At 36.5% G+C, this 17,192-nt stretch overlaps 2 protein-coding genes across 10 annotated transcripts in view; one reads left to right on the top strand and one right to left on the bottom strand.

Moving 5' to 3' along the window:
* Window positions 1–15,250, top strand: part of LOC124188049 (carbohydrate sulfotransferase 11) — a 34,936-nt gene extending 19,686 nt beyond the window's left edge. For all 8 annotated transcript variants that reach the window (XM_046580333.1, XM_046580335.1, XM_046580331.1 and 5 more), the window contains 5 exons: window positions 8,081–8,334; window positions 9,249–9,489; window positions 12,013–12,189; window positions 12,323–12,480; window positions 13,939–15,250. In XM_046580333.1, coding sequence (XP_046436289.1) covers window positions 8,081–8,334; window positions 9,249–9,489; window positions 12,013–12,189; window positions 12,323–12,480; window positions 13,939–14,029 — 921 coding nt within the window. In that variant the 3' untranslated portion in view covers window positions 14,030–15,250. The remainder of the gene's footprint in view (window positions 1–8,080; window positions 8,335–9,248; window positions 9,490–12,012; window positions 12,190–12,322; window positions 12,481–13,938) is intronic.
* Window positions 1–17,192, bottom strand: part of LOC124188048 — a 41,780-nt gene that overhangs the window by 22,856 nt on the left and 1,732 nt on the right. The window lies entirely within an intron of this gene.

The raw sequence follows: 17,192 nt of genomic DNA, 5'->3' as shown, positions 1-17,192 counted from the left end.
TGTTTCAAATATTTCATATTTTTGCGAAGAAATTCATAATTACTTTGATTAATTTAACAATATTTTATAGTTTTCAAATGAATTGTTATTGCAATTGTAATAATTGAAAAGAAATCTGATTACATTGATTGGACACCATTTAATTAATCTTCGTTTGGGAATATTTTTAGTAACTTTCGACAACTCTGCACGTTTTATACTATAATTCTACGCACAAAATTGTAACAAAGTTTTTTTAGAAAATACAATTAATGGCTTTGCGTGGATGTCTTAGTTTTTGGTGTCGAGACGCTGAAGCACCATGATAATGAAACGAGGCAAAAAGTTGTTTATGCTTTATTTACATAATTTTGAATAATAATTGCGCGAAGTTGTTTGTTGGGATTAACACAAGCCAATCTCGAAACGTCTCGTTTTTCAAGTGTATATATATATACAAGGCGCTGTACACAAAAGCTTGGTTTACGAGCTTTTCCTTAAATTCCCCGTCGTCTTATAAATGCAATTATACATTTTTTTATAGGAGAGAATGGAAAGCGCTCACGTCGCTCGATCGCTTTCATCTTCTGCCATTACCGCTGTATTCAATTTTCTTTAACGATCTTCTAGACGCGAGAAACGTTTAATGCATCGCTCAACTTGATTATTCTTAAATTTTCAATTCTGCTTTAGATACAATACACAATGTACTATATAATCTCGTCGCATAGTCAAATCGGCTCAAATGTTCGGCTCGAGACGAAAAAAAATCGTTCCAAAAACTCGTGCAATCGATTTTTCATTTTCTTTTAATTATCGCAAATTTCGGCTTTTCTTATTTTGCACATACGACCATTTATTCTGATTTTCTAGAGATTTGCACGTAGAAGGTGGGAAAATCTAAATACCATATCAAAAACCAACTTGATCGTAACGAGGTATGAGATTTAAAACTCCCTTGCATCGACTGGCGAATTGAAATTATATTGTTACGATGATTCGTTGTAATATTCAGTTGTCGGTCAGTTGACAATAAAAAATTGTCGAGGCGTCTCGAATCTCTAAATCAACCGTTTGAGACCTGCTAGTAGATACGCAGTGACAGTTCTGGGGATAGATTTCGTTACCGACACTAAGCCAAGACACGAACCTTTTTTTCTAGGATGTTGGAAGGTGGGATATCTCCACTCTGGCTTAATTTATTAGCCGTCGGATCATTTCGTTGTTCTACCTTACTGGTAATTTGCTCCGCCTCACCATAGTTTCAAACTTCTTCGGGCAAAATCCCTCGATCTTACTCGATGACGTACGAGTGTCGCTAATGCAATTCCGGGATTTTGCTTGATGAGGGTTGAAACTATGATAGGGCAGAGAGCAATTCCGAGGGATTTTGTCCAAAGAGGATTGAAACTATGGCAAGGCAGAGCAAATTGCCCGTAAAGTAAAACAACGGAATGATCCTATGATCGATAACCTCAGACAAAACGAGGATATTTCCCACCCTCGAATATTTTAGAAAAAGGTTAGTCTCTTGGCTAAGTGTCGGTAACGGAATCTGTACCCAGAACTCTGATTGCTTATCGACTCCTGCTCAGCCGGTAAATAAAAAGCATTATTTACTCAACATCCGTAAGACGCCTTTGACGATTGAAGCTTGATCTCACAAAAAAGCTCGCAACATGCACAGTGAGAGGCTCAATCTGCCAAATTTCGACGTTTCCTCTCGTTACAGAATGCTTCTTGATCCCCCAACTGAACAGCTGTGGTCGTCGAAATTGCCTTATCGTTTCGCTGTAGATTTTAGATATAATTTAACGATCGGTTATTTATCCGTGAGCTCACTTCCTCGCTATCGCAATTCAAACATAAGCCATCGCTGAATCAACCGATAAGATTGCCAGGTGCGTAGTTTTTACCGATTACCAAAATCACCGACCAAGATTAAAGCGGAGTTATATTAGAGTGGCAAAAGGGATTGAACATCAACTGGGTGCGTCATGTTAAGAGCACCGGAAGCGGAAGGATTCGACATACGACCGGGTGTAAAACGTGATCAAACACAAACGTGATACAAAAAGTCACACTAAAACTATTTCAGTTACATCATGATTAGAAAAGTTACATTAATACAGGAAAAGATTTTGAGCTACTGAATTTCAACTGTGAACAGCTTGGTTGTATTAACAATTTCACGAGCAGAGAAATTACATTGTTCTACCAATTTCTGGCTTGAGAATTTTTCGGACGAAAGGGACGTTGTTATTGATATTTTATCTCAAGGTGCACCATTCAAACCGTTGTTTCTTAACATTTTTTACTCGACTTTACGCCACGCGCATTCTTAATTAGAGTTCCAAGGTCAAACTCAGTACACTTAACTAGCCGGAGGCCACTCTGACTCCATGATTGTCATCTCTTTCAACTTTTGCCTATATATATATATATATATATATCGTCTGAGGCACCGGGTCTTGGCAAAATTTCAAACGCAATGCAGCTTCGGTGGTTTCACAGCCTTTTCTTTCCGATCCAGTAGAGCTCCCGCTGTTCAAATTCACGATTTCAATCATTCTTTTCCGTCTTGAACGGCGAGAGATTTTTTTGGCTTCGTTTTTGTTTGCCGATATATATTATGACTTGCCAAAATTTGGGATACTATGAAATATATTATATTCACGTCTTTGAAAAGATTCTATAATGTGACCCTTATATACATATATATATATATATATGTATCTTCTGATCTTTCCGCATTCTTGCCACCATCCACTTTCCACCCCGTAAAATTCGACGCTTTGAAACGAACGCTGGTGGAAATTTGATATTCTATACACCGTAACGGTGTTAAATAATATCGAAAAATTCTTACTCTCTAAATCGCAATGGTGTAAAATTACGTTGTAATAACGATAAGACGATTTTGAGAAGGGTAAAACTCAAGCTGGGAAACGTTCCGGGGATGACGAAAAAAATAAAAAAAAGAAAAAAAAATTGTATATATATAAGGCATACTTTATACGAGAAAAAGCCTTCGCGAGCCAATAAAATGATCGATGTTTCTCGTTTTCCCGTTTCTCCCTCTGCAGCGACCCCCGCTTGGCATTTTCTTTCCCTTCTCTCTCTCTCTCATTCTCCCTTCCTCTTTCGCCCGACGACACGCGAGCAGACCAAAAAGCACGAAAGTAAAATTTCAACGGTTCACGTAATCGTCGTCGTCGACGAACAAACCACCGCTTGATATCCTTTCCTATGCAGTGGCGTGTCCCACGTCGCGTATATACAGAGACTCTGCGGCCCCGCGGAATCAATAAACGGAAACCGCCACTCTCTCCCTCTCTCCCCCTCTCTCTCTCTCTTTTCTCCCCCTTCCTCTTTGTCTTTCTCTCGCTTACTCGAAGAGGAAGCAGGAGAGATTTTCCGCTAGATATCCGAACCTTGCAATATTCTTAGATACCCGTGCACCATGTACGAGATACCTTACATCTGCATGCCATGCACCGAACCAGCGGCACCTTGATTAAAACGTGTCCGCAATACTTGCAGCTGCGCTTGTTGGAAAAACTTTTGCACGGTCGAAATTCCCTGACGAAGAATTTTTCATCGCGGTTTTCTATGATTTTTTGTTTTCATCCCCTTGTATACCTATATAAATACATATGTATATGTATGCGATGCTTTTCCACCTTACCGTTGCTAATCTTCTTGGCTTTTCACCGTTTTTCCTTTTGTTTTTATTCCTCTCTCGCATCAACGGTGAAAATCTATGTATTTACGTTATGAGTTTTGAAACTGATTTGAAATCTCACAAGAATCTTGTACAATCATCGGAAATTACTGAAATTTTAATGATATATCAAGAAATCTAACAAAATATTGTAAAATCATAAGAAATCTTGAATTTTGATGTCCTAAAAATCACATGAAATCCTGTTAAATCTTTTTGGGTATTTCCGGGGAAATTTATTGTGAAGCTTTGTATGAAATTTTGTGAAATGTTGTGAGAACGTTTGTATTCGTGAAAATCTTTGTAAAATCATGTGCTAAAATCGTCAAGAGATTTTGAAATCACATAAAATCCTCGAAATGCTTACGTAATACGAAATATTTTGAAAATCTATCGAAAACCATTCAAGTTTTATGAAATCCCTCGCAATCTATCGAAGTCTAATGAAAATCTTTAATATCTTCGACATTAATTCGAGTCTTACAAAATTCTTTGATGACATCTATTGAAATCTTTGAAGTCATACGATATATTTCGAAACTTTGGGCAATGTTGGAATCTGTTCTGCGTAAAAAGTGATGAGCGATTAATGTAATGATGACCCCTCGCATGCGGATGTAACTGGTGTGGCTGAGAGCAATTGTCGTCCAATAGTCTTTGTCGCTCGTTGCGAGGCTGATGATAATCTTGACGTAAGAGATGAACAACGTGCATGTATTGCATATTATTTAACACTTGCTTCATAAAAAAACACGCGTCAAGCACACCGATTACTATCGAAACAAATCGTGATGTAAAGATCAAAAAAATAAAATAAAATAAAAAAAAACGCTGCGGTATCGACAGCTGTATAAAACATTTTAAAATTTATCGATGGTCGCTGTCTGTAGACCGTGGTTTGTGTATTATGTGTATTTCTTTTCGAGGGAAAAAAATTGCGAGACCAGATTTCAGTTTCATGTATAAACGGCAGACGAAACGAGCTAATAAACTTGTATGTATGTGTATACGTGAGTATAATATTCGCCGTGTGTTTACTTTGCGAATTCTTCCCCTTTGAAGCCTGACGGGAAGCGAATTAAAATAACGAGAAAGCTCGAGAGTACATTTTTCAGGGACCAAGAGAGAAGATTCGGAAATTTATTCTGATATTATTGCAACGTCGTGGGATAAATATAATAAATGGATAAACAAACTTTCAAGCAATGGAAATGAAACGCAAATGCATTCGATAAATAAATTTGATTAATATATTATATATATATACACCTATTATTATGCATATATATATATATATATGGAATCGTAAATAAACTTTGCAGTAATGACAGAAAGATATTTCTCATTCGTGCCAAGTGAACCATTGAAATTGACGCGATATCATTGATATTGAAAGAGTATTCATTGTTCATGATTTAAATGAATGAGAAATTTTCTGTAAGCGAATAGGTATAAATGGTTGAAAATATCAGGGTTATACGGTGGTATGAAGAAGGCGCCAGAGAGACCAGAGAGGCGCCATAGAGCGTCTAAATTGGGCAAACTGACCTTTAGCTCCAATTTTAGCCGCGGCGTTATCTTGGCCCAGCATTTCCGGTGCCTCGAGAGGATACGGAATAAGGGTGAGAATCGAGGGGGTGAAAGGGGTTCGAGGCAATCATTAACAGCTTTTAGACTAATGATAAACGCACACGAATAGGCGAAAAAAACGTCTGTGCAGCTTGTAATATATTATAATTAATAAATGATTGTCGGCGCTATCAAGTTAATTAATACGGTGATTAATTTCCGATTCGGGTGAGTGATAAAATCTGGAGATGAATTTTTTTTTTAATTTAGTTCGAACAGATATGATAACAAATTTGTACTGACGTGTATCAATGTTTTTTTTTTATATTATACCTTTTACAATCATTCGAGTTTGACAATAAAGGTTTTTTTAATATGGAGAATGGACGACGATGTTTGAAAATTTTGGGTATAATCAGATTCTTATAAGATTGAACAACTCGAAAATAATAACAATCGTTTGGAAATGGTTTTGTTACAAAATATATTTTTCAACTCTTTCTTTCTATAGAACGCGTAAATATTTGACGAAGAAAATCGTTCTTAAGGGGCTTGAAAAAGTATAGATTAAAAAAAAAATTAGCACAGTGTGAAAAATTAATCAAATATGAACAGAAAATGTTAGTTAGAACTGTTTGGGCCGGATTTTCACAGCTGTCTGAACCTGATGAGAAATTTTGAACAAAGCCAATGAAACAGAAATTTCACATCTCGAGCAGTACGTTAGTTATTTTTATTTTTCAAAAATCATGCCTACATCAGCAAATAATGTTGAATCATTCGCTCGCGCGAAAATTATCCAAAATATTTGTATTAAATTGAACTTTGTCGTAAAATCGACGGTAACTTTTTTTTTTTTTTACAACGAATCGCTGCCGTGTCAACAGCAACATTTTCTGACATTTTTATACCGATTAGAGTTTATACGCGAAGACGCGAAAATCCCCGGATAAATTTGAAATAACGTCCAGGATTATATATATAAACTAAGAGCCGTTCCTGTAAAATGCGCAGAGGAATTGGCTTTCACGTTTATTTTACCCTCGACGTTGAGAGAAAAGTTTTCACGGATTGTGCTATACGGACTCCGGGAATCTCGGAAGCTTTCCCGAGATTTAGCAAGGGTTTAATTCTTTACAAAAAGTACATAAAATTCTTTGCAACAATAATAAGGTGGTGGTTTTTTTTTTTTTTTTTTATTTTTTTTTTTTAATTTTTTCTCTTCCTACTTTCTGCACAATTTTGCGACTTCGATATATTTCGTAAACGACGTTCGCGGTGAAAGAAATTCCGGCGTTCAACGAATTATCGTCAACCTACCCTAGCGAAGTCCGACAGGCTTTGACCTTCTACATCAGGGCCAATTTTATCAATGCAGTTACGCAACCTGGAAACCCCGACAATGCTGCAAGGCGACAGAGGCGCCCCTCTCTCTCTCTCTCTTTCTCTCTCTCTCTCCCACTCTCCCACTCTCATTCTTTCTTTCCTTTTCTCCTCAAAGCGCAATGCAGCATCTTACGGTAGGTTACGCAACCGCGCATAACAATCTTGACACGAAGGCGTAATGGTGATTGATTTGCAAGAAATTTGAGGGCAGCCATTTACCTCCGTTTCATAATACACTGTATACACGTTTTATAATGCGAGTGCCCCATGCCTCGGCAAATTTAGGTCACGAACGTTACCGCGATGTTGGATACACGCTAAAAGTCAAAATGATCGCGCTGGTAATTTTTTATACTTTTTTTTTGTGCGTGAAGGAAAAAGTTGAAAGAATGGGAGACCAATTTTTTTTTTTAATCATAGAGCTGACAATACAAGTCAAGAAAAATTAACACGTAGTTTATAAAATGATCAATATTTGTTTGAGTACTTTTTTTCGATATTCAGCTGGGTATATAATGAATAGAGGTACTAGAATCAACTCATCAACCCTTTGCAACAGCATTCATTTTTCCCTGCAGTCAAATTCTTTGAAACTGGGTAAATAAGGGTTCTCGAGATCACTGATTTAAAAAATCGGGTCAAATCTGAGAAATTATCGAAATTCAAAATGGCTGATGTAAATGAACCAATTTTTATATTTTCGGACCACCATATTTAATCCGCCATCTTAAATTTTTCAATTCCGACGTGAGATTCGTTTTTAGCGACCCCGAAAACCCCCGAGTAACAAATTTGAAGCGAATCGAATCAATTTTTACATTTTCAGTCCACTATATTGGATTCGCTATTTCGAATTTTGAAATTTTGACGTCGTGTTCGTTTTTAGCGACCCTAAAAACCCAAGATTACCGAGTTCCACTTTTCTAGTCCCTTTAACCTTTCCACAATTACATTTATTCTGTAAAAAGAAACATTTTCAAGACTTTATTTATTTATAGCGCTCGCTATATTCGCGGAATCATCATAATCCCTCTTAAAACATAAACATTGACATCTCAGAACCTCAATTACGCAAAAAAAAAATGATACCGATACCTCAAAAGTTGAATATAAACCTTGAATAACCGATTCAAAAAAAACTGTCAAAGGGTTAATCAAAGTCAATGATTATCATATATCGGAAATGAGAAAAAGAAAACATGAAATATGGGGCTTTTTGCCATCCTGTCAAATTTGACCCCAACCTGAATCACTGCCATTGCACAACGCGAACATTGTTTCGTCAGGGTTCACCGTCATCGGTGCAAAAACCGTAGACGTAGCTTTTGATCCTTGTTTTACTTTCCTAGTCAGACACCGAGTTGGTCTCCCTAATTTGATTCCGCCACTCATGCCTAACCTCTGATTTTCCCAATTTTCAAGGAGGAGGCGAGGACCATCGAGGAGCGTATAATGGAGGAGGAAAGGTTGGTGGAAACGGAGTATCGACTAGCCGACAGGCGTAATTTCCTGGCGGAAAAGTGCGCGGAGGAGGGTTTGGACAAACCTGGAAACGACTCGCTCCACAAGCCGAACGCCTGGGAGTTCCTCGTTAACAGGCAGCATCACCTCATCTGGTGCAACATCTTCAAGGCGGCCTCAACCTCGTGGATGTACAACTTCAATCTACTTGCAGGGTAAGGTGATCTCGTGCCAAGAGATGTTGATTATCGATAACCACGCCGACAAAGATGCGATACAGCATTCGTGTAAATACCTGTAACGCGAAAGCTCGAGCAGTACGTCATCCCTCGAACGACAATAGCGGCGCACCTTCTTGAAGGAGGGAAGGCTTTCGGGGACAAACGGAAGTGCTCTCGTCTCGTCGAACCCCGCCATGTCCCTTTTGTATATTCTGCACCTTTTGTCATCGCTTTGACGGAAGCTTACGTAACACCTAGAAAAATGTCACGGATGGTACACTGTACGTGTGAACTGGGTTTGCTGATCACAATTCACTTGTATATTGTACCGATAACGATGTTTGTCGGTTCGGTCATTGTCCAAGTAGTTTACTCGATTAGGACTGAGAGCTGGGATTTGGAGGGATCAGACCTTTGGGCAGTTGGAAATTTTTAGACCATTGATGAACGTTGCTTTGGAAGTCTCAGCTGCAGCTGAATGGTCACGACGCAAGTGTAGTGATGCTTTTTAATCCAACACGTCTTCAAATTTGCCTCGAAATCATTTTCGACCATTGAAGGTCGCTGATGATGTTGAGTATTGTTTGATGACCGTTGAAAAGCTGGTCATGCTTGGTACCTAACGCAAAGATGAACGAGCATTCGAGGAAATCAATTGGACTGGAATAAAATATCCTAGAATTTCCCGATGCTTGCTAAGAAAAAGATTTCTTTATCGTTTCAACTAAGAGTTTTCAAATCATGAGGAAAGATAATTCCTGTACAATGTGTTTGAAAATTGCCGATGTTTGGTTATTTCACTCGAATTGAAACGAGAGGAGAAGGAGATTCCTGATCAAATTCCGTCGAAAATTTCATCTCGCAAAATGAATATACCGCCATGATTCTTCATCTTACGAACTTTGCAGGTACAGCGCGCAGTTTTTGAAGGCGTCGAAGACAGTTCCGCTGACATTGGCACGTCAAAGGTACCCGAGACCAACGGCAAAAGAACTCGCGACGTATTTGAACGACAGTGTCAGTTTCCTGATAGTGCGTCATCCGTTCGAGAGACTTTTGAGCGGTTACAGAGATAAGCTCGAACAGAGTCTGCCCAACACGTATCACAGCAAACTTGGAGTGCACATTTTGTCGCATTACAGACGGAAGGTGAGTAATTTTTATAATTAAACTGGAGTAACAATCGGAGGAAGGGGGGGGGGGGGTTTAAAGGAGAGATCATCACTTTTTCGCAATTCTTTGCTGATTGTCGAGGCAATTTTAAATAGCTAGTTGTATCTTCATTTTGAGATTCGAAATTTGGAAATACGAAGTGAAGATTTTTTAAGCTCTTCGCATTGCAAATGGTTTTTGAATCGTTGCTACGATTTAAGTAAAATTTGGTAGACACTTTATTCCGGCACGTAGTTTTGCGTTTTGGGTAATGGGAATACTACGTATCAGCTGGAAGAATGTGTCGTCAATTTCAGAGGGTGATTAAGCCCCCGCTTAACTGAAACTCGAAGTAACAGTCAAGCCTTGTTTCGGCTCTTTTCAATTACCCGGTTTACGAGTGACGGGAAACTTAAGGGACCATCGAGCCGTTGTGAGCCCGAGATGATCCTGCACTTTGAAAACTTTTCCTTCAGTCTCAACTCAATTACCATACTAAACTCACTCGACGGAGCTGTCGGGTTATAAAGCCTGAAAGCCGGGATTCGTTTGCGTTTCTGAGGCATAAAAAAAAATATATATATATATATATATACGCATGTGATGAAAATCGTCAATACTTTGGAAAGCAACAGAAGAAAAAAACTTTTAAAGTTGTTTTCAAGGAATCATTTTACGTAAATCGTAGATGATTAATAAACAAGCGAAATTATATAAGCATTGGTTTATCGAAATTAGGTAAAAAATACACGATTTCGGAATTTATAAAACGCAAGAATCTAATTTTAAAATTTTTCTGTGATGTTCGCTTCAATGAGCGGAATCGAAACGAAATTCGATAATAGAATTTATTCGAAACAGTACTGAAGTCCGGTAATTTATCGACCGAAATTTTATCCTTGTTTTGAAAAGTTTATAATAAACGATAAAGTTACATAAAAATATTAGAGATAAGATGCTGTAATCGTTGCGAAAGAAAGAAAAAGAGACTTGATCAGTCAATTACGAAAATCTTATTCGGCGAAAATCGCTGAGGAACATAATTAAGGAATAATAAAAAAGTAAGCAGGCGACGAAGTTCGCCGGAAAATTCGACCATATTATTCAAACGGAAAAAAAATAAACTCGGGGAAGTTTTATATATTAAAAGCGGTGTATATAACAGGTTTTTAAACCATAACGTGCCGTGTATCGATAATTATAAAGGGGTGAAAGTGAAATTACGAAACAACTCCGTCCCTAATTGACATTCTTTTTACACACCGGGTAGAAGAAGAGTGGAATTACTTGATTCGCAGGGGATCATGCCTTGTTATACACGATTCATTGTCGGTCCACCAGCAACGGCGTCTATCTCTAATCAACCTCGTAAATAATAATAACAAGATCACCGCTGCAGAATCTAGTGTTTAAATTTTTTTTTTAATGCAAAAACAAGACCAACGACAACCACAAGTATCCAAAAGGGGAAATTATAAGCAGCTCGACTATTCCTTGACCTGATTTTTCATCCCTCAAAATTACGAGCCACGCTGTTCATTCGAGTGGATCGAAATTCAATTTTCATCCTCTGCCTTCACGTTTATTCTACACATTTAATATATTCGTGTATATGCCACGTCCTCCGGACCTTAGATTCTTTTCCCACACACTTGCAGCTACCTTCTAGCCTGCATCCTCTTCTTATCATCGCCTCACTGCCCTCGGTTTCCGTATCTCATCAGCAGAAAAGCTCCCTCTACTACTGCAACTAGTCTTTAAAGTCATCTTCCATTTAGCCGATTTAACGAATATTCGCATGTTTCTTGACATTCGCATTTGCAAAAGTCGTGCGAATATATTGCGAATTTGATTGTCACAAATACTTCATACTTTGCTTATAAAAATTGTGAAAATAATATTAAACAAGACAAAAGACATTGGTTTGATACTGAAATTTTGTTATAAATGTTTGTCTCCACGTTTGAATTACACTCTTATCTAGCAATTATTTTGTTTCTTTTATCAATTTTTCGTCAAATAATCTAACAAACAATCGACTTGGTTCGGATCAGCTCGGCAATTTCCAAAATAAGATTGAATCGGTGCTAACGTGTGCCGTGTGTAACTTATTGCAGTCAATTGTCAATTTTTAGCCGTAGAGAAACGGCGACAGATTTAAAAATGAATATTCGCATTCGCGACAACTTAAAAATTTACATTCGTATCGTCACTGCGTCCATTCGTCCAACATCTAAATTCACCTTTCCTCCCTTTTTCTTCCTCCGCATCTTCTCATTCTACTCTCCGTATCTTTGACAATAAATCAAATATATGCAAACATTCAATTTCTCAACAAAAAAATTCCTATCATTCCTCCCAAAAACATCGCTGCGGGAAGATTTCGCCGGCCAATGAGATTGAATTATTTGGCGCATGCGCGGTCGATTTTCAAGTTTCAAGATATTGTCCCGATATAACTCGACGGTGTTTTTATTTATTTATTTATTTATTTGTTTATTTATTTATTTTTCTTTTCAGACGGCAAGCGGCAGTCGCCAAGGACCAAGATATCCGCTCTTCGAAGAATTTGTCAGATGGCTTTTGTGCGAATGGAAAGCCGGCAACGAGTTGGACATGCACTGGACACCGATTGCCAATTTTTGCACACCGTGTCAAGTGCGGTTCGACGTAATAGCGAAGTTCGAAACACTCCACGTGAGTTGAAATTGGGAATTTTGAAATTATTTTCGGATTTCGTTTCACCTCAAACTTACGTCACGACGAAAGGTTGCGGTTTTTTTTTTCCTCCTATTTTTTATGGTTTACAAGACATATTCTTTGTTCGCAGGACGATCAGAATTATCTGATAAAACACGCTCACTTAGATCACGTCATAAAACCGGAGTGGAAAAACCCGACTCGCGGTACGCAGACGAAAAACGCTGTCAAAAGTTACTTCACGCAGCTTACCAAATCTCAAATCCGAGATCTCTATCAAATGTTTAGGTAATTATCAAACCCCATCGTTTATCACCATCGTTATTAATACCGTGCCAGATTTATTTTTATTCTCGTCGAAAAATCGCACTTAGAAAATAAAATGAATAAATCAATTGTTCCGTCAATTTTTTTTTATTTTTCAACGAAACAAACAAAAGTTTTATCGTGAAATTTTTTGATTCACTCTCGTTTTGCTCCGCATACTTAAAAATTTCGTTCTCCTTCCAACTTTCATTCCTTTTCTCTTTACAAATTACAGCTCGTGTTGAAGGGAGCATCCGGTAAAATTGCTGAGTCCAGAATTTTTCAATAGAAATAAATGCGCATCTAATCACTTGTTTTTGGGCCTTAAAGAACGTGACCAACCAACTCAAAATCGAAAATTTTTTTTGGTAATGCGTGTTTCGGTCTTTGATAAGGTTCAGACTACGCGCTCTTACTTCTTTTGAGTCATGCATAAATTTGAGATTTTTGACGGAAAACTTAAAACCTATGTTTTGCCCTTTCTCTTTCGATGTTTTTGTTATTATTGCCAAAACAAAATATTCGTAATTTCTTCCAATTTTCTTGGTCAATAATAATTGCGATTTGAGTCTTCGGAGTCCAGAAAATTTACCGTTTTACGTTCGACCTGCAGCGATGAGTGAAAAATAATCATCGATTCAGGAAACTCGTTAAAGTTTTCCACTTGGGAATTACAAGTACTTGGGAGTTGGGGTAGCGGTTTGTTTTATCGGCGTTCATTCAATGCAACCTTTCAAGAGTCTACAAAAAAAAAAAAAATGGAAAATATTGTCCTTCTACTTTCCGAAACCCTTCAAGTTTCCGAGACATTATAAGAAAATAAATTTAGCACCGGGTATACTGTACATAAAATATTATGAATAACTAATCGACAGTTACATTCTTGTATTTTACATGATACAGCAGACCTTAAACTCTTCTTCTTATGCATCAAAATTAAATTCACATTGACGGATTAAATATCCGACAACTAATCGATGAGCGGTAATTAATTTGTGTGCGCGAAAAAGAAGGCATTTCATTTAAACTATACAAACCAAACGGTGTTCGAACGCGTCAAAATGATGCTAATTAATTTTTCAACGAATACGGAGAGATGCGAGCAAATCTGTTTCTTTTTTTTTTTTTTTTTATTGAAACACGTAGCTGGATTTAGATTAAAAACGTAACAATCAAATAAAAATGATTAATTGATTGGGCTTGACGTGCGAAAGCGTTGACCACAATTTTCCTGACAAAGAAGAAGGTGGGAAAGGGAGTGAAAAAAAAATAGGTATAACAATAGAACGCGAAAATCGATGTTAGACTCATTGTTCGACATACGTGAACGTGAAAATAAGGAATTATAAAAAAATCTCTCATTACGGTAAAAAATTAACTGTGTTTTTTAATCGCCTGTTTATTTTTTATTTTATTTTATTTTTTTTCCTTTCATTCTAGATACGATTTCATCCTGTTCGATTATTCGCCGGACGGTTACTTCGAACTTGGCAGAGAAGACGACGCGACGACTTTGTCGCCAAATAATTAGAAACGAGACTTGAAAAATCGCATTCACTGTGAAGTGGATTACATGATGGTAGAAAAGAAGGGGTGAAAATCAAGATTGAGAAAACGGGGGAAAAAACAAACCGAGAAAATTAAGGGGGTTAAAAAAAAAATAATTGGAACGTTGATCGACGCGCGACTGTGGAGATATAAGAAAAAGAAAATGCGAAAACTGCCGGCTCCTGGACGTGAGAGAAAAGGGGGAAAATATCGGAAAGACGGGGTGAGATTACTGCAGGATACCTGTCTTCCACTTCTATCGATTTCACCCTTCCCAGACAGCTAACTCAAGCACTAAAAATGCTTAAACGGGTTTCCCCCTGAAGACACGAACGCTTTAATTAGGAACAAAAATATTTTCCCCCATGAAACTGTTTCCGAGAGAAAAATAGAGAGTAGAAATATGCTTCATCCAAAGTAACGAGGTGATGAGTAAAAAGATGGAATGAAATTTAATCGAAGTGCAGAAAAATTGATCCGTTGAAATAATAAAAATTTGAAACACGTGAACGTTATTTAATTGTAAGTTTTTATCCGTAGCCTTAATTGATCGATAAAATTACCATCAAAAGGAACAACAAATATTTAAAAATTCATTACCACCGATTTGAATTCTCTGTCACTGCAATCATTGTGTAACGTGTTTCGGAATACGATTTAACATCTGAACTGGTAAAAATAACCTCTCCGCGTTGAGAGGAAAAACGCCGGTAAAAAAAAAATTTACTACAAACAAAATACATAAAAAAAAAAATAAATGTTATTGCCGTTATATAATACGTAACAATGAATACACAAATGTATACACATCAAATGCATATGAAATATGAGTAACTAATAGCAATAATAAATTAGGAAAAGCGAAATTAAACCGGCTACTGCACGATCATATTTTAAATATTATAAGGTTGAATTTACACAGTCTCGTTAATCTTCCACGAGTGTGACGTGTGTTTGTCTGTGTGTGCGTGTGTTAAGATAATTTTCAACCCTAGACTTTGCAGTTCAAATTGTTCGTTGAAGAAAGAAGAAAAGAATAATAATTAATAAATACCACCGTATGAAACTGCAATTTCTCACCGACAACGAAAACAGAGAACGAAGATTGTGCGCGTTGGTAGAATAAATTTGAAAAAAAAAAAACAAACAAACCAATCTGCGATATACATACGATCTACGTAATATAGAATTACACATGTATAAATAAATAGGATAATTTTCAACAGCTTGTTGCGTATAACTGCATATACTTAACATCTTAAATTACGGATAACGAGTGCGAATATACTGTATGCATAAAAACACTGTATAACGCAATATTAACGTGCAGAATTTAGTCCAATGCTAACAAGTTGGTTGCACGCAGTTACAGGTGTATACAATATATATACAGACACACACATATAATACGTATTACATATTGTATAAATTGAATATACACAACTGTATTATATGCATTCCATAATGAGGCTTTAAAAAGCGATAATATAATTATACGGAATGATGCTGAAAGGAACCGAGGCTGTTTCGAATAGTTATTTCCCGACGTTCGGTATAAATTATAATAATTCCGTGAACGACGACGAAGTGGAAAGAACGTTCAACCGTTTCCGAACTTTTTGGCATCGATGATAAAAATAGTTATAATTATAGTAATGATAACAATAATAATAGGAATAATTTGAATTATATTAAGGATAAAAAAGTCGCGTTGAGATATATATATAAACAAGCGTTCGGTGCTATCTACATAGCTTGGTAGGTGATTTCGTAATTTTAGATACCTGATTGAATATGCCTATATTAATACCCGTGGAACTAGGATATTTAAATAACAAACACAAATAAAAAATGTATTATACTACGTAACGTGTAACCACTCCAGATCTGTAAGGGGTCCAAAATATTCCTTCCCTGACCTTTCGTAATTGTTGAACGCTTTAAATTACACCACGTATAATCGAGCTGCAACGAATCTTTGACAATTTTTCACCCAACATGTACTCACGGCGTTAGACGATTTTTGGTAATTCTGGTTTCCAATTTCTACAGTAATTTGAGTTAATTAGTGTGTGATTCTACGCGTAGCTGATCGAGAAGCGGAAAATTCTTGCGTGATTTTCACCTTTTGTCCGTCTATGGGGGTGTTTTTTTTTTTTTTTTTATAAAATTTGTGTCGGAGAATGAGAAAAAAAATCTCTTTGAATAGCACGATATTTTATCATGTATTAAACTGCGATTAAGAAGTAATTCATGAACGCTGATGAGTGTATAAAGAAATTGCATGTTATATATCGCGCGAATTGTTGAGTTGAAAAAATAGCAGATTAAGACTAAGAAATTAAACGGCGTCTAACTTCGTAGTTATTGAGGGAATTTGGATTTAATTATATTGGAGTATCGTATTATGTATAATCGAGTAATTTAATAAGATTTCAATATGCCATCAAACGGTGTTTGAAAAGATTGGAAATTATTATACAAGTAAATTTAATTAAGTATCGACTACATGAAAATTTTATATAGAGATAATAACGTATGCTACTTGCAATAATATATCATATACATTATACGTACAATTAGTTAATCTATAAAATTGGGTAAGTTTGTTAAATCGACCAAAGTAACTAATAATTGACGCGAGTATAAATATATTATACATGTATGCATAACGCAACATCGTTTGGTAAAGCGAAGAAGAAACGAATTCTAGAAATTTGTAAATATTATTACGTGTGATACACAAACGTATCGTTTCGCGATATGTGCTTTACGGAGAAATGATTAATAAATTGTTAGAGCTTGAAAGCGCTGACTTGAATATCAATCAATTATCCCCTATCAATAATCTGAATATAATTCAACGCATCCTGATTGTAGAATGTAGAGATAAACGTTGTGCATGTTCAAAGCGAACTTTAGTTTAACAAGTTGCAAAATTTCATCAGAACATTCTCTGTATTCTCATAATATGAAAAAAACATTCGATAAAGGATCAATCTTTCCCCTTGACATAAAAAAAAAAGTAAATGCAGCTGAATCACGTGTCAGAAAAATGGAGAACAACTTTTAAATCGAGGGGAGAGGTACAGGGTTTCAAATATAGAAAGTGCTAAGTTTGTTGAAATTTTTCAACGTCAATTTAA

This window comes from Neodiprion fabricii, chromosome 1, assembly GCF_021155785.1.
Source record: "Neodiprion fabricii isolate iyNeoFabr1 chromosome 1, iyNeoFabr1.1, whole genome shotgun sequence".
NCBI classification, from domain to species: domain Eukaryota; kingdom Metazoa; phylum Arthropoda; class Insecta; order Hymenoptera; family Diprionidae; genus Neodiprion; species Neodiprion fabricii.
The sequence above is the reverse complement of the archived record's forward strand: the minus strand, read 5'-3'. Positions and strand labels throughout refer to the sequence as shown.